This window comes from Cyphellophora europaea (genome assembly GCF_000365145.1).
Source record: "Cyphellophora europaea CBS 101466 unplaced genomic scaffold supercont1.8, whole genome shotgun sequence".
NCBI lineage: Eukaryota > Fungi > Ascomycota > Eurotiomycetes > Chaetothyriales > Cyphellophoraceae > Cyphellophora > Cyphellophora europaea.
The window spans coordinates 914,268-935,526 of record NW_008481814.1 but is presented as its reverse complement, the minus strand read 5'-3'; the positions used below and the strand labels follow the sequence as shown (position 1 = coordinate 935,526).

General features: G+C 53.1%; 9 protein-coding genes across 9 annotated transcripts; 4 read left to right on the top strand and 5 right to left on the bottom strand.

The window, feature by feature from the left end:
- Window positions 1-1,047: 1,047 nt before the first annotated feature.
- Window positions 1,048-1,794, bottom strand: HMPREF1541_08148 (uncharacterized protein; the record flags this gene model as incomplete). Its single annotated transcript, XM_008722468.1, has 2 exons — window positions 1,048-1,356; window positions 1,405-1,794. The coding sequence occupies 2 exons, from the start codon at window positions 1,792-1,794 to the stop codon at window positions 1,048-1,050; spliced, it is 699 nt and encodes a 232-aa protein (XP_008720690.1).
- A 1,603-nt stretch (window positions 1,795-3,397) lies between these two features.
- On the bottom strand, window positions 3,398-3,604 carry HMPREF1541_08147 (uncharacterized protein; the record flags this gene model as incomplete). The annotated part of the gene is made up of 1 exon (XM_008722467.1): window positions 3,398-3,604. The coding sequence occupies one exon, from the start codon at window positions 3,602-3,604 to the stop codon at window positions 3,398-3,400; it is 207 nt and encodes a 68-aa protein (XP_008720689.1).
- A 1,372-nt stretch (window positions 3,605-4,976) lies between these two features.
- On the bottom strand, window positions 4,977-7,592 carry HMPREF1541_08146 (uncharacterized protein; the record flags this gene model as incomplete). Its single annotated transcript, XM_008722466.1, has 1 exon — window positions 4,977-7,592. One exon carries the CDS (start codon window positions 7,590-7,592, stop codon window positions 4,977-4,979), a length of 2,616 nt encoding a protein of 871 aa, XP_008720688.1.
- Window positions 7,593-8,627: 1,035 nt separating this feature from the next.
- On the top strand, window positions 8,628-10,190 carry HMPREF1541_08145 (uncharacterized protein; the record flags this gene model as incomplete). Its single annotated transcript, XM_008722465.1, has 1 exon — window positions 8,628-10,190. The coding sequence occupies one exon, from the start codon at window positions 8,628-8,630 to the stop codon at window positions 10,188-10,190; it is 1,563 nt and encodes a 520-aa protein (XP_008720687.1).
- A 113-nt stretch (window positions 10,191-10,303) lies between these two features.
- HMPREF1541_08144 (uncharacterized protein) lies at window positions 10,304-11,290 on the bottom strand (the record flags this gene model as incomplete). The annotated part of the gene is made up of 1 exon (XM_008722464.1): window positions 10,304-11,290. One exon carries the CDS (start codon window positions 11,288-11,290, stop codon window positions 10,304-10,306), a length of 987 nt encoding a protein of 328 aa, XP_008720686.1.
- Window positions 11,291-11,784: 494 nt separating this feature from the next.
- Window positions 11,785-13,188, bottom strand: HMPREF1541_08143 (uncharacterized protein; the record flags this gene model as incomplete). The annotated part of the gene is made up of 1 exon (XM_008722463.1): window positions 11,785-13,188. One exon carries the CDS (start codon window positions 13,186-13,188, stop codon window positions 11,785-11,787), a length of 1,404 nt encoding a protein of 467 aa, XP_008720685.1.
- Window positions 13,189-13,666: 478 nt separating this feature from the next.
- Window positions 13,667-14,499, top strand: HMPREF1541_08142 (DNA-directed RNA polymerase; the record flags this gene model as incomplete). The annotated part of the gene is made up of 6 exons (XM_008722462.1): window positions 13,667-13,678; window positions 13,731-13,829; window positions 13,879-13,975; window positions 14,024-14,110; window positions 14,159-14,222; window positions 14,271-14,499. 6 exons carry the CDS (start codon window positions 13,667-13,669, stop codon window positions 14,497-14,499), a joined length of 588 nt encoding a protein of 195 aa, XP_008720684.1.
- A 460-nt stretch (window positions 14,500-14,959) lies between these two features.
- HMPREF1541_08141 (uncharacterized protein) lies at window positions 14,960-16,258 on the top strand (the record flags this gene model as incomplete). The annotated part of the gene is made up of 1 exon (XM_008722461.1): window positions 14,960-16,258. The coding sequence occupies one exon, from the start codon at window positions 14,960-14,962 to the stop codon at window positions 16,256-16,258; it is 1,299 nt and encodes a 432-aa protein (XP_008720683.1).
- Window positions 16,259-17,471: 1,213 nt separating this feature from the next.
- Window positions 17,472-20,026, top strand: HMPREF1541_08140 (uncharacterized protein; the record flags this gene model as incomplete). The annotated part of the gene is made up of 2 exons (XM_008722460.1): window positions 17,472-19,237; window positions 19,858-20,026. 2 exons carry the CDS (start codon window positions 17,472-17,474, stop codon window positions 20,024-20,026), a joined length of 1,935 nt encoding a protein of 644 aa, XP_008720682.1.
- Window positions 20,027-21,259: the final 1,233 nt, after the last annotated feature.

The window sequence follows — 21,259 nt, the reverse complement described above, 5'->3', positions numbered from 1 at the left end:
GAGCAGTCTAGCACAACGTTGAAAATCGTGAGGGAAAGTAAGAGAGTGGAGATCTCGGAAAGGCGTGAGGTCGAGAGTTTCGAGACCAAGCTTGACAACTCACGAGACGCGCAAGGCTCGGCCCCTTGGACTTTGCAATCAATGTGACCAAGGTGCGGACAAGAAATTAACAGCCAAAAGACCCCTGAAAGACCTGAAGGACAGTATCCAGAAGCAAATGGAATGAACGATAAGAAGAAAACCCGGGGTTGTGGGATGTAATCTGGCGGTGGAGGGAGGTGAATGGGGTTTACGAGGGCGCAGTTGACGACTCCGGGATCCAAAAATTTGACGAAGCTTTGATCGGTCCCTGACCACCGGCCGGCAGGGAAGCGTGAATAGCTCGGCCGCTATTCCGCACATGGCTGGCGGGTGGACTCTGCCAAGACGCTAGAAGGAGATAGACGGAATCCGGGAATTGAAGCCTTTCTGAGCAACTTCGGGACACCACTCACGGGTGAAGCTGTTCATGCTTGGGGTCCAACAACAACACTGCAATGAAAGCAGCACCCTATGGTGGCCCCAGTCGAGAGATGCGATGAGGTTGATTTAAAGTTTGCACAGTGAATGTGCAGTGGCTCGGCGCCGAGTATCTGCACAAACTGAGCTGCTTACAGAAGGCACGGTGACTCGCCGAATAAGGAACAACTCAGCTGCACCAGAGTCACCACTCACAAACCATGGACAACGACAATGGACAATGGCAGGAATTAGCGTTTCACACGCAGCCAGCAGATCTCCTGATGCTCTTGACTCCTGTGAACACTGACTTGTAGCTCGAAAAACTCCTGTAATAATGGTACATGGGAATCACTTGCAATTTCCACCTGCCCAGCTCATGCTCTCGGGTATCATCTCCGGAAGACGTGTTCCCCTTCTTCCGATCAACCGGAGCACGGTCAAACATCCTCTCCTCCTGCATCCATTGATCCGTCCCGATGCTTACCTTTCCACCTCATAACGTCATGCACGATATTATCCGACAAGGCCTGGTCTGAGATAGTCTGTCTAGTGGTGGTAATTTGGTGTATGGTGGACCTGCTGATAATGACCAATCAATGCATCCACGGCGGGCAACGCATGCGATTTTGTGTGGGGAACTGACAGCGAGTGTGTGTGGCTGGAGCGACGACTAGGCCCTGGGTTACCCAGATCTTCTCCGAAGCCGCTGTCATCGTGGGTATCATATGCTTTTGTGTCGAAGTCTCCTTGAGACGAACCATGGTCGTATTCGACGTGACCAGAGCTGGCTCGAGACCGACCACGTGAGTGGGACGAGTTGGAGGTTCGCAGGTTTTTCAACCCTTGTTGAAAACACTAGTGCGACGTTAGAGTGCGTTTGCGCGTCGAGAGGTTCTCACATACCACTCGCTCTACGTCTTCCCACCGTTGCTCTCCCACACGGGTGGCAATCACGGTCCAGAATCGTTCACGGACGCCAACAGTGTTGTATTCAGTCATGACTCGTTTGATACGGTCCTCGTCCCAATCAGTGGTTCGAAGCTTTTGCATCAGGCGTTCGTGTCGTTTACGACACGCGTTGCCGGATTTCATTGGGAAATAACGTTGGTGAATGTCATTCCAGCCAAGTCCTTGACTTTTTGCGTCCATGAGCGTGTTGTCTTCTTCTGCTGTCCATGGTGCGCTTTGGCCAGGCTGTGGTTGTGTGAGCTGCGGAGGCTGGACTGGCGCTGGAAGATGGTGCATATAAGGCTGCGTCATGGCCTGAGCATTGCTATATTGGTGGTACCCCATGGTGTCCGACCAAGACATGCTGTGCTGATGGGAACCCCACGGTCCCATGGGAGGCGCAATGGCGGCTGTCATACTGGCTCTGGAAGCTCGCAAGTTGTAGGGAGCCGGTCTAGTTGTGGTCTGCCGCTTCGAAGTGCGCTTTGGCATAAGGAGTAACGAGCGTTGTTGAGAGGATCTCTGTGTAGGTTGAGCGAAGGTCAGGCCCGACAGAAGACGACCTTGGTCGCAGCCGTATCAAAAGATATCAAGTACGGAAGTAGACCATCGCTAGGCGATGAGGTCAGAGCAGAAAAGATATCGTGTTGTCTGTAAGAATCAAGGTTATCGGGCGTACGTATGCTGCCTTAAGAACAATCTCATCCAAAGACGTCAAACGTGAAAACCAAGGTCAAACACGCGGGCGTCAATTTCATATTCTAGATATGGGACGAGGCTCTTATGGCACCACTTTTCACGACCAAGACTTACCGGATGGCGACACCCAAGCGCGAACCTGGGCTGTGCGGGTTTCATGGGTGCTCGAGAGCATTGAGGCTGGGGTACCAGAAAGATCCCACATTGGCTTGCACGTATGAGAGCCCATTCGAAACCGCGCTTATGAAAACAGCCCAACGCCGGCTGCGATCCCTAGCGAGAGAGGCTCAGTGTAAATTTGGCAAGGGGAGTCTGCAGAGGGCAAAGCCCTGGACCAGTCGTCTCTGGGGATCGGGCGGCTCTCGAGAAGGTGTTAAACTCGATGGGAATCTGATTACGCGCCGCCACGAGGACCGGTACATTTGACGAACATACAGTTGAACAGATGCTCCGAGCTTCTGACAAGACACAGATCTGCAGCAGGGGCTACCGAGATCGCAATCTGCTGTGGCGATGCCAGGACGTACCTTTGCTTGCGCAGAACCGGTCGCAGGTCTGCAGCCAGAGTGTCTGGCTGAGCAATTGTCCTGTCCTGCCCCGTTGGACCTACTGGAACCACCGCAATGCATACAGAAGTCTTCGGCTTCTACATACTTGCAGTATGTGGTATGTGGAAGTCGAAACGTGCCTTGCCGCTGGGGTTGGCGCTTAATCTGGCAAGCCAAAATTAGGTCCTGGGCACAAATCGCGTCAGGGGAAACGGATGGAAATTAGTCGATTGGTGAGCAGCATTCATCTCTGCCCTGAACGTAGAATGTCGAGTCACTCCGTAGTAGTTTCCGATGCAGAAGGCGAATGCTGTGTGTAGTCGTGAGGCAAAGAGATGGCGTTGGGGTTGGGAGGAGCCTCACCCCGCCAAGTCTCCACAGAGGCTGGGGCTCGGCATGGAGCGAACAGCTCCTTTGCACAGGCCTGACCGCGGTCCCGGAGGCTGTGTCGACATTGGATGACAGGCATATACCTGGCTCAGCAGCCGAAAGTCTCACGGATGAAGATGGAGTGTATCATGTGCGAGACTGAGAACAGATTTGATAACGCGCTGGTAATTGTTTTTGGATGCACTATCTGCTTGACAATTCTTGGTTGAGGATATCATAATGGTCGTAACCCATGGTAACTATCATGGTATACAGTACAATGGCAGGCTCAAGGCCTCAACAGTTCGTCCACTTCGCCCGAAATGTTCGGTTCATCGTCTGGCGGTCCACCTTCGCTCTTCTCGCGACATTTTAGCGTACGCACCGTAGTACTCCTTGTCGGCGATTGGAGATACAGCATGCACTGTCGGGTTGTCATCGAAGGACAGTTGCCGCCTTTGGGAAGCGGCAGACTGACCCTTCTTCAGAATTGATCGAGCATTGCTGCTGTTGACATACGAGTAGGTGGGCTGCTGCATGGTCGAGTAGCCACGTTGGTTGACTGAAATCGTTAGCAGGCCAGGTCTGGTTCTTGGACCGCAAATAATCGAACGGCGCCGAGACATAGATTCACCAAGTCTGCCAAGGTGTATACAATGCACCCCAAACAAACTCCGTCGTCAAGGCTGACATGAGAATTTGTGTAGAGAAGAGGCTACTTACGCCGGGTGTTGCGAGCAGTCGGGCTAATTGGGCTGGGAGAGATGGGACTTCGCAGAGTAGCGACAGGAGACTTGAGCGAGAGTGACGGGCGAGTTGCCTGAGGTGCGGTATTGATGCTGAGGGAAAGCTTGGGCTTCACGGCTCTGCTGGAGGCAAGCATATTGGTTGACGAGTTGTACTGGTGGTGTTGACAGTGTTGTTATGAATACCACGATCGGGACAAGGCTCAGCCTTGACAATTATGATAGTAGCTTGAATGACGTGCAGTTGTATAGTGGACGACGATGATGATTGGGCCAGCCAATCTTAAATTAGAAGCAGCGTATATGAAAATAGAGAAAAGCAATAGGAGAAGGTCAAACAATCGATGTCTGATGGAGGAAAGAAAGTCGAGACGGGAGAGCTCGATGGGCGGCTATATGTACGGAAAGAAGGTCGCAGGAGGTCAGATGGAGGGGTTGTTGGCAATGTGAGAGGTCACCAGCCATCGAACGACCCGAAGGTGGCCTGTGCAGCACTCCCCGGTCCTGTCAACGCCCCCACCAATCACACGCCCCGGGGAGCCGCCTTGTGCCTGTATCCGTCCTTAGTCAGGTGCAGCCCAGTCAATCTTTATTCGCTCTTCGTGCTGCTTGATGTGCCTCAGTAACGTGATATTGGTTGTTCTTGCACAGATCGTCGAGGGGTCGCCCGCTGAAGGCCGGTAGTGCAGCTGCGTATCCAATGACACATGTTTCCTTCGTGAATTTCGTGCATAAGTGCGGGCATTATAGCTCTTTTTGTCCGTGATGCTTTCCCTCAGAGCATCGTTGTCAAGGATCCAACATCAGATCTTCCGTCGTCTAGATACTAGCGAGGCAGAGCCCAAGCTTCTGGTCTATTCGAAACAGAAAGAAAGTTGGCAACAGTAGTCTGCGGCCAAGATCGAGTCGCTGGCGACAGAATTGCATTCGGAAAACGCCGGCTTAAATGCCCTCAATTTCAGGCTTTGGCAAGTCGACGAGTTTGCGTTGCTTATGCACACGTAGATCCGGGTTCGCAGTGAAAGGCGAGTGCCGAAAGTCTTGATGCTGGTCAGTGAAGTATGATAGCTCGCCACCTGGACCTTTCGGACAAGTCACGCAACTGCATCAAGTGATACAACAGTCAAATCCTGCAGTTGTGCTGTACAGTTCTGAGGGTTAGCATCTAAGCCTTTCCCTTTGGAACTTGGTCGCTCTCGGTCACGGCGTGACACAACTCGACTTTCACGCCCGCACCGAGCATGACCGATATCCAGAGCCGCTGTGTATCACTCAGTCGATCGTTGAGTGATTTCACTTCCGCAAACATGACCTCGCCGTCATCCTTACTCTCGGCCGAAGGAGGCTTCCACAAGAACAAATCAGGCACTCCACCCCCTCTCGCCGCGTATTCTTGTGCCATCACACGCATGATTGTGCCCAGAGACTGCCCGGCGAAACAGCCAACAATCTCCAGCAAGTCGCTTAGCTCATAGTCATCCCATCGTACACCGACTATGCATGTACGCTGCTCGTAGTGCTCTGACCATGTTCGCTGCATGATCTCCGCCGCCATACCGTTGCTCAGATCGTTGACACGAGCGTTGATTTCACTGATCCTTGCCGAGTAGAAGCCATCGGTATGCAAGTCCAGAGGGCAGGTCTGGTAAGCCGTCTGGAAGACGTTAGGCAAGTAAGTAAATAACACATCGCAGAACAGTAACCCAAACAAGGTCCGGAGGATAGAGCCTTCCGAGTGATAGCCCTTCCACCCCAACACATGGCGGTAATGCGACAGGCACATGAGCTCCACTGTAACCGGCTCATTGGTGTCGTGAGTATCGACCCACACAGTCTTCCCACCTGAGCCTCCTGTGCTGCTCCGGCGTCCAGTGGCTTCATCCCGCTCCATCTGGATTCCGACCACGGTGCGCTCTGATGCCTTTGCTAGCATGACATGACCAAAGTCGTGCTGCTCGCGCATGGGAATCCGCAGTTGCTTTTCCAGCTTTCGGATCCGCTTCTGGAGGTCATAGTGGTAAATAATATGGCACTCTTTGTCTTCTAAACCTTCTTCGCACGTCCGTAGAGCAATTCGCTTCCAGTGCTTCTTGTTGGAATCCTCCGGTCGGCCTTCTGACGGCATTAATGCATACATATAGTGCTCTTCCAGTAGAGCCTTGCGTTGATACCACGAGCCTCGCCTTGCTGCATGGAATAAGCGTTGGTTTAAGAGCTCCGACATCAACTCGTGCTCGCGCTTATGCTCCTTGAAGCGCGCCAATGGGTACTGTGCCTTATGCACGATGCGGGTGTAGACCCAGGCGGGACTGAAGCGCCGCAAATAGGCCCCTTCGCCAGTGTCGTACAAGCGGTCTTCTTTCTGCTGTTCCTTTGCCAGAAGCGCCTTCCACCGAGGATACACGGCCTCGAAGATGGTAAGGACTTCGTCAAATTGCCTGCGGCCAGGAGTGCCATTGAACTCGAGGATACTGTCAACTCTGAACTGTGTCCGAAGGCTTGCCTCGAACTCAAGAAGCATTGCCCGTGATTCAAAAATGTTGTTTGATCGGCTAACAATGTATACTGGGAAATTTCGTCGAGAGATTTTCGCCAGGATTAGCACAGTGAGTGACTTCTCAGTCCACTCTGTGTCTCGGTAGAACACGAGGTGCACCCGTTCAAACAACTTCAATGCCGCCAATGATAGCCTGATGCACCGCCCAGTTTGATCAAGAATCTTTTTGGTAAAGTGTGCATCACGATTTGACTCACGTGAGTCATCACCATCTTCATCATAGGCTGGCGTCCGAGCCCCTGAGTCCGAGCCTGCGGATTCGGTCGACTCTTCTGTTTCTGTTCGAGAGAGACTTCTGAAGCCAAGGCCTCTTTGAGCGCCGCTTGTCTGGCGAAGTTTCGAAAGAAGCTCACGCTTGTTCTTGCCTTGCACCCTCGCATCTTTAGCGAGGACTTTGAGTTCATCGAGCAACAAGAGACTACTAGCTTCGTCAAGCGTAGTGATGTGCTCAGAAGAGCATTCCGCAAAAGTAAAGCTTTCGCCTAGCTCATTGCCTTCAGGGGTGTCGAGCTCACCAGGAGCTTGGAAAGCGCCCTCTTCGGACTTTGGTAACGCACGAGTCTGCTGTAACCGCTGGACTGCGCCCTCGATATCTGCAACATCGCCATAGTACTGTAGATCCTTCACGCGAAACCACTTGCTCGTCTTCCTAAGGAAGAGCCTGACATACAAGTATTGGCACTCGTAGTCGAGGCCCCTCCACTCTCGGAATAGTTGCTGCTCCGCATCGTTGAACAAGTGACCTTCCTCTTCTAGGACGGTGTCTAATGCCAGGTTAAATGCGTCGACATAGATTGAACTTTTCCCTCGAATCCAGGCTCGATTGCCGAGTCTCGACTGAGTGATATGCTCGGGCTCTTGCTGACCAGCTTTATAGGCCTCGTAGGCTTCAATAGCTTCTTCATCAGTTTGCATGGGAGGTAACACAGTTTCCAATTGTGTAGATCTCGGCACTTCAGCCTGCCCGATTCTAAGGTCGTCATTGTCATCTTCTTCTTCGGAGCCGGGGGCTCGTTGTCTTCCGCGCTTGTCATGAGGCAAGCCCGTCGGATCGGCAGCCTCGCCAGCGCCAACATTTGCCTTGCGTGGGCTGGACGGCGCTGTTTTCTGACGTTTCGGAGATGGAGTGGGAAAGTCGTCATGAAAATTTGTCGAGGGTGGATGCGGAACCTTCATACCAAGGAGCCGGTTGTGTGTAGACGGAGACTTGTTCTCCAGTGCCATTTCGCCTGATGAAGGAGAACATTGGCATGGTCGACAGCGATTCGGTCCGCTGCAGACTAGGAAGGGTTCACAGTGGTGGAGACGTGAGCAAGAGAGATCAGAGGGCCACGCGTGACGTCAAATCGACGCGTGAGAACGTGACTTCAATTTATCCTACTTTGGGAATGGCCTTGCCCTGAGCCTGAGCTCCAGATGTTGCTGAGGCAAGACGCGTTGTTAGTCGGCCCTCAGGCAGTAAGCTGACCATTGACGCAATCATTCCTGAGTTCGCTGCAGGGTCCTTGGGATATGCAGGACTGAGCTTGTAGGTCTATCGCGAACCGCTGCACGTCAATGATCGGTGCTCCAACATGTTGAAACGCTATAGCAGGGGCGAGCTATCATTCTCAATACATGTTGGCCAAAGATGTGTCCACGGTAAGAGGCTTGTATCAATGAGAGTCATCCGGATCGATTGCCCAAAAATGGTTATTCGTGATACTAATCTGCCTGACGGGTCACGGGTCGGGGTCAGCTTCAAAGGCCGTCAGTCCGGAGTGAAAAGTGATCGAAAGAAGGGCTTAAGAAATCCGCATGCACCGCACACACGAGGCTTTCTGCACAGTTGGTGTAAGGCCAGACTCGTTGGCGGCAGTGCGCATACGCGGTACAGAGCCATCCATCTCCAGAGGCTGAAGCACGCAGCCTGAGTCTCGGGCCCTGATTGGCTGACTGCGCTTAACACTCGACCACCTTCGAAAGGACGGAAATGCTATCGATGATTGCGCACAAACCACCCAGCGATATCCCCACGTGCTGTCAATCTCAACGTCGCGCACGCTCTCGATGTCAACACTCGAAAGACTGCCCCAGTGGTGCGCCGATAGCGCCCGGTAGTCATGGGACGCTTTGTTGGTACTATATAGTAATAGGCAGTCAACATGGGCGAGACAGGATTTCTCATGTTGGGAACAAAAACGGAGAGGTCTGCCAGTGGCAATAGAATTGCCGCGCCGCTCCCAAGCCAACCTCATCTCTATCGCCACCATTATCACCATGGGCTATGCTTCTAAGGACGTCGGCGACAAGTCTCCTCTGCTTCCTCGCCATGAGATGACACACCCTAGTACTCTGAAATCACAGGATGGGCGCGACAAATTTCCCGAACAGCTTCGCGGCAAACGCATCCTCCTCGCCACCGAATCTCTGGGGCCCGTCAATGGCGTCAGCCGCACGACACGCAGTCTCATCGAATACCTGCGTGCAAACGGGGCCAATGTTGCAGTCGTCGCGCCAAAGATCGATGAGAAACGCTTCAACCTTGGTCGACTGGCATATGCGAATGTTCGTCTGCATGGCCAGCCTCTGCCCTACAATCCAGATTTGACCGTTGTCCATCCATTCCGCTATGACCGCCTCTGCACCCGCACATTCAAACCAGATCTCGTGTATCTGGCCAGTCCAGCTTCCGTTGGTTTCCAATTTCTTCTCCAAATTCGACAATTGCAGGAGCCTCCTGCCGTGGTCTGCAACTTTCAGACCGACCTGTCCGCTTATAGCGAGATCATCTTTCCTCCTGGCATGGACAAATTCGCGGTTTGGCTGCTGGGTTTGGTCCAAGGCTTCCTCTTCAGCCACCGATCAGTATACACCATTTTCTATCCCTGTTCGGACATTCGCAAATATCTCGAGAAGGTCGGAGCGCCAGCTAACAGGCTTGCTTTGCTTGGTCGCGGTGTAGACACAACCTTATTCCACCCGTCACATCGTGATGAGGAGTATCGCAAGCGACTTGCGCCGAACGGAGAGATCATCTTGACCTGTATCTGCAGGCTTGCTCCCGAAAAGGGATTCCAGTTTCTCGCGCAGGTTGCGGAGAAGCTAGCAGAAGCCGGTCTGGCTTTCAAGCTTTTGATCGTTGGTGGCAACCGCAACCCCGCTGTTGAACAGGAGGTCCAGAGCTATTTCAGAAACGTCAGGGATCGGACGATCTTCGCCGGCTTCCTCGGCGGCGTTGACCTCGCGCGAGCTTACGCCGCGGCCGATTTGTTTCTGCACTGTTCCATCACCGAGACCTTCGGGCTTGTGGTCCTTGAAGCAATGGCCAGTGGCATGCCTGTTGTCGCACGCGACCAAGGCGGGCCATCTGAAATTATCAGAAATGGCCAGACGGGTTATCTGGTTCCGCCACAGGACGTCGAAATGTTTGTGGAGCGAACGCTGCTGCTTTGCCGAGACCAGCAACTCCGCTCGCAGCTCGCAGCTGCTGCGATACAGCAAGCAAACGATACGACGTGGGACAAGATCAACCAGCGTGTGGCCTGGAATTTGGCGGATGGTATTGAGTGGAATGCATCACAGATCGCGGCAAGAAGAGACCGGAGACCTATCCGCAACTGGCTGTATGCGCGATATTATCATCTGAAGCTGGTGTTATTCTTGCCGTTGTTGCAGCTATTCAACCTGCACGCTGCGATTGGCATCGTCTGCTTCTTTTGGCTGATTGCGGTCCTGCCATTGATGATTCATGGTAATAGTACGTTTCCTGTCAGCTGGAAAGCGCTCAAGATGGTGCGTGACTGGTTCGGGCCTCTCCAGGCTCCTTTGCTGAGACGGTAGAGTCGCAATTGCTGGCATGGCGTTAGATGGAAGGAATGAGTTTAGAATGATACCCCGGCGAACAGCCGTGATTGCAGGTATGACTTGCTAGCATCATTGATACAGAATGTCTTTCATGATGACTTTTCGACTTTGACGTCGCGGCGCAGGACGTCAACGACCCAATCCTTTCCTTGCCTAGATTCTCGAATAGGAAATTTGAAGGCGAGGGGAAAGCAGTGCATCTGCTTCTTCCAAATCAGCCACTCTCCAGGAATTCCAGCCTCTGCCAGGACGGCGCGGAACTTGAGCGCGTCCGGTGCAAGCACGTCGTACGTGCCAATCAAGCCGTGGACTTTGACGCCGCTGGCCTTGAGGACTTTGAAATCGCCGTAGAGTGGCGAGACGTGTGGATTATTCCTCTCCCATTCGGCAACCCAAGTTTTGGCCACATCCTCAGTCATCTTTGCAGTCAGTAGAGGATCCACCTTATCGATTTCTGATATTTCCGGATTGGCGTTCGTCATATCCACGGCGGGAGACATGGCAAAGATAGCATGTAGCGGCGGCAAGTTAGACTCGGAAGCCATTTGTGATGCCCACCAGAAGCCAAGACTGAGGGCAATGTTTCCACCAGAAGAATCTCCCATCAGGCAAACGTCCTGGTGAGCCTCGTGCGCCTCACTGATGAGGGCGTGCAGCATCTCGCGAAGAGTGGGTAGAGATTTGGGCGCTGGACATGGTGGCGCGAGCGGATAACTAACGACGCTGACCTGATATGAGGGCGAGAGCTGGCGTGCAAGTTCAGCGCAGAATTTCCAATGGTTGTCGCTCGGGATGCCTTGAAAGCCACCTCCAGCGAAGTAAAAGAGACGGCGCTTAGGCGTCTGCTTGCCATGCTGTGTGATTATATCATAGATATAGACGCCACATCGCTGATGTTCTTTGACATCGTAACCCAGTTTTGGCGGCTCTAGCTTTGGTGAGGAGGACGGATACGGTTTGGTTGGTATGCCTGCCAGTTTGGGTCGAAAGGGTCTCATCAATTTGGTGAGGACGCGATATGTAAGTGACAAATCGTCACGCTCAGTGGTCACGATGCCCGACGCATGAACATCCATAATGAACTGGTCTAGTAGATCGTTTCGTTTTGCGCAACAGCGAGCAGGACGATTGCTAATTAACTGTAAATGAAAAAAAAAAAAGAACGTGATTGATTAATACAGCAGTATCGCTAAGTTGAAATCCGAAGTAGTGATAAAGAAAAGAGACCGTACAAGAAGCACCAAGTTAGAGCCCATCAGACCACCAGCCCGCTAAGTGAGATCGAGAACATTGCGATGTTGCGGTTCCAAGCACCAAAGGCTTGCTCATGACGTTGATGATCCAGGCAGCTTGCGGTGGGCCCATCGAGAATTGAGAATGTGACCCGATCCTCTGCCAGGGAAGATCGTCAGGTACAACACCGATCAGAGTTTAGCTCAGCGTAGCGAGATGCTTGCACTCGCCTAGCTGTCGCCTACGCGGAGACCGGCAAGAGAACAGGGATCGAGCATCGTCTCTGCAACATTCACACAAACCATGGTTCATGCTCAACCTCATATGAGAGATCTACTTATCTACCATTCTGAGTAAGGTCTGCAAGTATACCCTGTTGTCCCAAGGCGATGATCGCCGCAAGCACTTTTCTCTGGTCTTGCTCCTGCTCTTTCTCGACCATGACCTGAAACAAGCCCTTCTTTGTGGCTTTCGCAGGTGGCTGCGCTTTCGATGTTCTATTGAGATCTCTTGACCGATCATGCGAGTAACGGCACCTAGCCCCATACGGACAGGTACCGGTTCTGAGGAAGCGCGAGCAGGGCTTTTTGTGAGCTCCTGGAGCAATACTGGACTCCACAAAGGCATTAAGAACCGTACTCTTACTGCTTTGCTGCTCCGGAGGGCTGTCATCGTCGGATTCGAATTCGGAGCTGGAGAGGCTGGCGTCGCTCGACAGCACTGAGGAGTCACTAACAGTGCCCAGAGAGTCGTCATCGGAGCCGGCGTCGATATTTTGAATCCCGTTCGCGCTATCGGTCCCGTCCAAAGCCTTTTCCGCAGCCTCGAGATCACGCTGTGCTTTCAGAGCCTTGCGCCGCAGTCTCTCCGCGTTGAGTTTGGCTGCCGCAACAGCTGATGACTCGGTGCTCGACGGTCCCAGCCATGCTGAACGAGGCTTCTGCTGCTTCACCAGCTTTCTGTTTGGCTGGCGTCTCTCTCGCGCCTGCTTTGAAGCTTCGGCTCGCGCTTGCTTCTCTGCTTCCCACCTCTTCCTTTTCTCCTCAGCTTCCTTCTGTGCGGCCTCGCGCTTCGCTTGGGTAGGAAAGCGGCTTTTGCGCTCGGCAATCCAGGCGGCTATCTCTGCCGGGGTTCTCAATGCGGCAGTCCGGCCTCTGTATGAAAATTGGAGATCATGCGCGCCTGCATTATCCGCTAGCCGGGTCTCTTCTTCCGTATCATCCTCATCCTCTGAAGCTGATTCGTCAAATTTCGAGGGTGTCAGACCCAGCGCATTTCTGGGCTTGTCCTTGGGGGTTGGCTGTGGCTTCTGAGGTGAAGGATGGGATGTCTTGCTTGCTAGGAGGTCTGCTAGACCGGCTGTGAAACTCGGGACAGCGGGGGCTGCGGGTGGACGAGCATTCTTGCGTGCCCCGTCACTAAAAGCGGTTTCGTGGCTGCGCTTTTGGAACGATGTAGGCTGTTCAACTCGTGTGTTTTCAAATGTAGAAGGTGATCCTCGGGGCACTGAAAGAACCGATGGCCCCGACGACGACCACTGCTTCACTGTTTCTCCACTGTGTCTGCCTCTTCCACCTGACTGGGGCGACCCGTGGCCTCGGCCTCGGGAGAAGCCTCCTCTTCCTCTTTGAAAGCCAGGACCTTGTCCTCGTGCTCCCCGCGTATGTCGGTCTTGGTCCTGGGCGGATCTTCTCGGAGGAGGTGGTGGGGGAGGGGGGAAATTAAAGGGCTGACCAGACATTTGGTGACAAAAGCACAGCCGACATCCAAACGCTAGCAACACAATGTAGCAAGATACATTGGGTCGAAGACACCTGTAGGGTGCAACGGGTTCGGTAAAGACGAGACAGGTCCGGACAGACGTATTCAAGTATAGACACTTGATACACAGGCCCAGACGACGTCGAAGAATCTGTGCCGCTGCCATTACGATTGATGGCAAATGACATACCTGCTTTACCTGCGGAAACTCGGTCCGGCGAAACTTGCCCCCGCACTATATATTATTTTCTAGACCTGGAGCGAAGATTCATTTCCATGCGTTCGACTATGTGCCCGAGGACGCAAAAGCAATGATACTGCTCGGGTCGGCTGCTTGATCAACACAGCGTGGTTCCCATTGACAAGGCTCCTACCTGGCTCGCGGTAGACCAGTACTATGCACAAGAAGCATCCTTCTACTTCAGGACGACTCTCGCCCAGCGCTCCCCAGCCGCAAGATGTTCATGCTAGTAAGTCGTTGGGTTAGGTTCGGGATACTCACGTCAGTACTGACTGGGTCAGACGACGTTCTCTGATCTGGTTCAAATTCCACCTTACGAGTTCTACAAGAAGAACCGGGATGAGATTGAGGACAAAATCAACGAGAAATATGCGAACAAGGTTGGTTAAGGCCTATCTGGCAGTTTAGCTCCTTCCTCACACCCAACAGGTCGTGCCCAAGGTCGGCTTTTGCATCTGCATGTACGATTTGTTGAAAGCGTCGGATGGACTCATTGGACACGGCACCGGCAACGCCAATGTCAAGGGTACGTGGACCACGAGGCCGATCTAGGTACGATGCTCATGATTTCTAGTCGAGTTCCGAATGATTGTCTTTCGCCCTTTTAAAAACGAAATTATCAACGCAGAAGTCAAGATCTGCACGCCAGAAGGCATTCAAGGTGGGACTGCAGACACGGGGATGACGACGGTGCGCTGACGAAGAATAGTGTCTACTCGATTCTTCGATGACATCTACGTACCTAAGACGATGCTCTTTGATGAGTGTGTCTAGTGAGTTGTTGTTGTGGCCCGTTCAAGCGCTCTGGCTGACGATCATAGCGTGGATGCAGAGAAGGTATGGGTGTGGAAAACGCCCGAGAACGAGTACTTCTTTGATCCAGGCACAGTGGTAAGGGTCCGCGTAGAGAGGGAGACCTGGAATAGTCAGAGCGATACATCCACCACAGCATTGGCTGAGAATGCGGACGCCAGAGCTCGTGCCCAGGCGCCGTACAGCATCGAGGCCTCTATTGCAGAAGCGGGCCTTGGAGGAGAGGAATGGTGGTGAATTGGTGCAAGCCGACCAAGGACCGACTTCAGTTGTAGAGCGTCACGCTAGGGTGGCCAAGTGGGGAGCACAGGCCACGACTGGGAGGCAATACGCGAGACTTGCGACTCAATTCACTGCCTGGTTTCTTGTAGTCATAGGCTTGCAACCGCTACAGTCCTCGCTTGTGGGCGATGCTGGCTTTGTCATCCGCAATTTGATACGCACGGTGCCTAGAGGGGCAAACGCCCTTCTACGTCCTTCAAGCACGTCATTTTACAATTTACTGCCTCGACCATTTGCGTAAAACAACCATGAGCGTCAGCGAATGTTGAATAATTGATGCTTCTTACCTTTCTCGAGCTTCCTATCATTTCCAGATCGTCGTCGCTCGCCCCCAGGTCCTGCAAAGCTCTCCTACCTGTTGACACCTCCCCGAGGCTCCCGACTCGAGTTGCGCAAACCCCTTCACATCATAAAAATGACTTTGTCTCCGCGCCCGCTCAAACCGCATGAACGAATCCTCACTAACGATGAGGGTGCCATCGACACTCCTATAAGACCTGCGTCTCCCATCCATAACTTTGGTACTCTTGCCGTCCACGCTGGCGCCGCCCACGACCCATCGACTGGTGCTGTAATCGCACCCATCTCTCTCTCCACAACTTTCGCGCAGACGGCCGTAGGCAAACCAGTCGGTGCCTACGAGTACTCCCGCTCCTCAAACCCCAACCGCGACAATTTCGAAGAAGCTATTGCGGCACTCGAACACGCCCGTTATGCCCTCGCGTTCTCTTCTGGCAGCGCTACGACTGCGAACATCCTACAATCTCTTGCCGCCGGTAGCCATGTAATCTCGGTGAGCGACGTCTATGGTGGTACACACCGCTACTTCACCAAGGTCGCGCTCGCGCATGGTGTAGAGGTCACCTTCTCGCCCTCTATCGAACTCGACGTATCGGAGCTCATAAAACCCTCTACGAAGCTCATCTGGATAGAATCCCCTTCAAACCCAACACTCTCGCTTGTCGACATCCGCAATGTCGCCACAGTCGCACATCAACATGGTATTCTCGTTGTAGTGGACAACACCTTCCTCTCCCCATACGTTCAGAACCCACTCGATTTCGGTGCCGATATTGTTGTGCACTCCGTAACCAAATACATTAACGGCCACTCAGATGTCGTTATGGGCGTGGCAGCCTTTAACTCCGACGAATTGAGAGAGCGCCTCTCCTTTCTCCAGAATGCGATCGGTGCAGTTCCAAGTCCGTTCGACTGCTGGCTTGCGCACCGCGGCGTCAAGACCCTGCATTTGCGCGCGCGAGAGGCAAGTAAGAACGCGACAGCCGTGGCCACGGCGTTGGAAGCCTCGCCGCATGTGATCGCGGTCAACTATCCTGGACTCGATTCCCACAAGCAGCGGGGCATTGCGATCAAACAGCACCGGGACGGTATGGGCGGCGGCATGCTGTCGTTTCGGCTAAAAGGAGGGCACGCGGCAGCAGAACTGTTCTGCCAAAGCACACGCATCTTTACTCTAGCGGAAAGCCTAGGTGGTATCGAGAGCTTGTGTGAGGTACCGAGTGCCATGACTCACGCAGGCATTCCGCGGGAGCAGCGCGAGGCCATCGGTGTGTTCGATGATTTGGTGCGTCTAAGCTGTGGCGTGGAGGACGCAGCGGATTTGAAGAAGGATGTATTGCAGGCCCTGGAGAAGGCCGTGGTGGGACCGAAGATCACGAATGGGTTGAACGGCATCAAAATTGGTAACCATTGAGGGGGGAGCTTGCCAGTCCCAACTATGCATCATGATATTGTCTGTCAAGGAGAAGATCCGGGATGAGACCCGGCCTATTGGTGGTAAGCGATTTAGAATACCAAATTCCGCGCGAGCTCGATGCCGCTGCCAAGAGCTCCTGTGTTCAACTCTGCGAGATTAGGTGACCGCATCTTAGACGTGTTTTACAAACGCGTGATATCAAACCTGTGTGGTCGGTCCAGTGAGACGCCTCGAGGCCTCCATCCGATGCGGAGTCAAGTGTGTGCGCCATGGCTGTGGCAACGTCAGGTGCAACATGTCCTTGCGAGTTCTGAGAGATTGCAGACAGAGTGCAAAGCCATCGGGTAAGTGAGACCTGCCTGGGGCTCCCGAGCATGTCTGTTTAGTTGAATATGCTAACTTTGCAGTCAACCTGAGCGAGGATGAAAGGCGAGCCACGATCCCGGTTCCTGAATTGAATGCTCAAGGGCCGAGTCCGCAGTACTTGCAGTGGGTATGTGCGTGTGGCGCTCTTGGGCAGGCAAGACAGTATTTGGCCGAGAAGCTGTCCACTATGAAGGCTGCATAGTGATTCACGCTGCCGGGAAAGAGGGTGAGTGGAAGGCATAGCCAGCAAGCGAATATTGGTCATCGTCCATGTTGCTAGCTATTGGGGAATCAATCCTCGTGGATACCATGCTTCCGGCCCATAAGCGTCTTTGCAGAACACCGTCGTTGGCCGTGGTGAAAGTGAATTTGTCTGCAGTACTCATGTGCGCCTGTTACTTTGTAGTGATGAGCCGCGGGGCTGGGCAGGGGCCATCGGCACTAAACGTGGGTCAAACAATAGTCGGCTTGGCGCCCATGAGGTCACCGAGGGCACGCCCAACTCAACGGAACAGCGCCCCCAAAGTTGGTTCTCGAGCTATCCAAGCCTTGTAGATCCTGCAGAAACGCCGGACGATGTGTCACTGACGCAGCCGGCTATCATGGCACCGCTGATATCCTACCACATGTTAATGCGTAGGCACAAGCCTTGAAGAGGCGCTTGCCGCACCAAATGTGTCACTCCTCTGCGTCGACTTCTGTTTGCCCTAGCACACGACCCCTAATCCGAACACCTGCAACGTTGATACGGCTGGTAGCGATAGCCTGACCAACTGACGATACGGTCGCAGGCTCACACATTTAGATCTATAAACCCTCGATAACATCCTGAGCGTTTAGTCCAATGACTGCTGATAAGAAGGAGGCCGACCTTCCCCTGCGAGCGGGGGGAGGTGGAGGTCCAACAGAAGAAGCCATAAAGGGTCGGGTCAAGGAGTTCAGGCCGGATCACCCCACGACAAAGCACTTGAAGAAGATCTATCAATCGCATGCTAAGGAACAGACCTTCCAGGATGGTGTCAAGTTAGCCACTGAAGATGCCTTCTGGGAGTACATGCGCTCTCCCGCTGCCGCCGCTCTGGCTCCTCCACCAGAAGTTGACCTGAGTCACCCATTGTCCTCCTACTATATCAGCTCATCTCACAATACCTACCTGACCGGCCATCAGCTGTACGGTTATGCTACAACCGAGGGATACACGAATGTATTGAAAAGAGGCTGTCGTTGCCTCGAGATTGATATCTGGGACGGTGATGATTCTGACAGCAGTGCCAGCAGCTCGGATGAGGACTTTGATGTGGCCAAGGCAGGCTCGGCTCCAAAGCGCTCAAAGTGGCGGAGAATGAAAGAGAAGGCTTCCGAGATGCGTGGACATGCTTCTAGGAAGGAGCAAGAGAAGGAGACCGTTGAAAGCCCACCCGACTCTGCTTCTCTGCACCATGCGCATCCTTCTCACCACGCCCATCCAGGAGCTATTCCTGGCGATGATTCACAGCCCTTCAAATCAGAGCCACAGGTCGTCCACGGATGGACGCTGACACAGGCTATTCCTTTTCGCACAGTCTGCGCAGCCATCCGCAAGTCTGCCTTTGTTGCGACGGATCTACCTCTGATAGTGTCCTTCGAGACACATGCAAGTCTGGATCAGCAGGAGACTATGGTCGAGATTATCAAAGAGGCCTGGGGAGACTGCCTCGTTGACATGGAAGATGCTATGAAAACAGGCTTTGACAAGCTCCCAAGCCCAGCCTCCTTGCGAAACAAAATCTTGGTCAAGGTCAAGCATTCATCCGTGGGGATTATTGCAGACCCAAGCACTAAGCTCGAACTTGCTCAAACCAACACAACCCAGGGCAGCAACGAGGCTGCGAAGAAGCCAGCCAAGATGCTTCCCGCGCTTTCAGAGCTCGGCATGTTCACGAGAGCCTTCTCATTCAAGAGCTGGGATCAGCCAGAGGCATCCATTCCAACACATGTTTTCAGCCTAACAGAGAGCAAGGCTCATGGTATGCATCCTGATCCAACACATGGTCCTGCAATGTTCGAGCATAACAAGAAATACCTCACACGCATCTATCCAAAGGGTACTCGCATCACTAGTTCCAATTATGACCCTGCGTTTCATTGGAGACATGGCGCCCAGATGGTAGCTTTGAATTGGCAACGCTTAGACGAAGGAATGATGTTGAATGAGGGCATGTTCGCTGGCTACGAAGGTTGGGTTTTGAAGCCAGACGGATATCGCGATCAGGATGGTGGTGTTGGTGACTCGAGTTTGACCACGATTCCTACAAAGCAAATTTCGGAACTCAGAATCCAAGCTTTTGCTGCCGAAAGCATTCCTTTACCTCGCGAGAAGGATGCGTCGCAAGCCGCAAAGCTGAAACCCTACCTCAAATTCGAACTGCACCTCGACACACATGGTCCACCGGGTTCAGGGAAGGATGGAGAGGGTGTCAATAATGACACCGAGATGGAAGAGCAGGACAAGAAGGAAAGAGAGAAGCATAAGCGCCGGTCCAAGACGCAGAAGTCTGACTCGCCTGATTTCGAAGGTGAGGCCCTTGCTTGGACCAACGTGGGGGTGGTCGAAAAGTTGAGTTTCCTGAGGTAAGTCGGGCCGTCGTTTTCCTTCACTGAGTTGTATTGAGCAAATTGCGCCGAAGCGATGATGGCTGTACGGTGAGCAAGATGGTACAGTCGACTTGGAGATACCGCTCTTTCAGAATCACCGACCTACTGGAACGTGCAAATAAGCCCTAGCCTCTTACGACTCCGGCAGTGTCATTCCAGTGACAATGAGTTCCGGTACTACGCGACTCAACAAGCAGGACTCATCCCCTTTCGACGGATGGATTTGCTCAATGAGCACGATCGGTACTGCTACAGTGGCTCAACGAGTCTATGTGTGGTCAACTTCGGTCCAGGGGAGGGCCTCCTGATGACAGTTCACATCTTATCAGTCCGATCATGTGCTCAGATCTTCTGCGGGCGAGCCATGGGTGCGGTGGTCTTCGCCTAGTCATCGGACATTCCCATCTAGATGATTCTCGTATAGAGAGGGTCACATTGGCTTCCCTAGCTTCCGGCCCGCTTCCGCGGCCTGTCGCGATCATGTCACGCGATACGGAAGTTGATGCCGCCCGGGCAGTGGAAACATCATGCATGAAGCAAACAACTTTAAAATGCATACCCTTCCTTAGACCGTTTGCTAACCCTTGACTCTGCAGGCTCAAGATCAAAGACGATCGCTCCCTCGCTAAAGACGAGGTATGTGCATGGGCATGTATTCGACTTGACAGGCTACAGACTGGCTATCGCCTCATCCACCTGTTAGATCCCGAGGGGATGCCGTCCAAGGGGTTCGTTCTCGTCCACATCACCAAGACGCTGTCATAAGAGTCACACATCGAGTTGGCTGGCCCGATGTCAAAATTGAAGCCAGTTGTAGCAAGATTACAGTATAGCCACTATGCAGGGACTTCTATTCTGGGATCAATGCGGTTCCTACAAAGCTCGATCAATAATGATGTGCCGGTCAGACTTCCCATGCTCATCTTACCAATGCGATCAGTCTCCTTCTACAGGACTCTTGGTAGCCACACGATCTCTTCACCGCCTTTGAAATTTGGTCTATGACTCGCTAGGGTAGTCACGTCCTCAAACGTCAAGCTGCAATGACTACAAGGGTTTTGGACGTATAAGTCGAGCTTCAAAGTTTCGGATCTTATTTACGTGATGATCGTGATGGTCATATCAGTGCTGGTTTCATGCACCTCGCTGATCTCGTACCTGTCAACGACCGATTTGTCAACCACCTTCGTTTTGGTGCGGTACGCGACTTCACGGCCGAGCTTTTAGACCCTGAGAACCAGACCGTGTCGGCTTCTGGTTTGGCACTCCTTGCCTCGATCAAATGAGACCTTGCATCATATGCAGCCCTGATCGAATCGCAGGGCCGTGAGACGCTCTGAGTTGGATCCCTGAAACAAAACTGCCGCTGTTGCCGATGACCGTTATCGAACACGTGAAGGAGAAATGGAGGACAGATCTCAACATCAATCGGGCCGCAGTGTAACCATAATTGACAGCTATCCCTGACCTTGTCAGCCTTGGAAGTCAACGCTATTCGGACATCATTTTGTCTGCAACTAGTGGTAGGCTTTACCTCCTTCTACCGCCGTTCTCGTGTTACAAGCCTGGAAATCAAACCTTGCCAGCTCTTGCGCTACAAGTCTTTCGAACCTTACTAGGGCCACACCAGCCCTCATGGCTTCTTCAAAGTGGAGGGTCGGGGATACGCTGGCGCGGGACGCCGCATTATTGTTCGACAAGACCTCCGCCTCATCTCCTAGCCAGTTCTGAAGGCGAAGCGACAACAGGTCCCGGTCCGTCGCTTCGTCCGCTGTTGTCGAGCTAGGTCACTTTGCAAAGATATCCTTCTTGAGGGGGTGTCGTTGGTCACTACGGAGCAGACACCTGTTGGTGTCGGTTGGGCCGATCGTACGTGTCCATCTATGTTTGACGGCATCAGCACAGGTGGAGAACAGAAGCACTGAACAATAACGAGGATATAAGGACGAAGTTTTGCTCACAAAACTCAGAACGCCAAACAGCCTGCTCATCATTTTC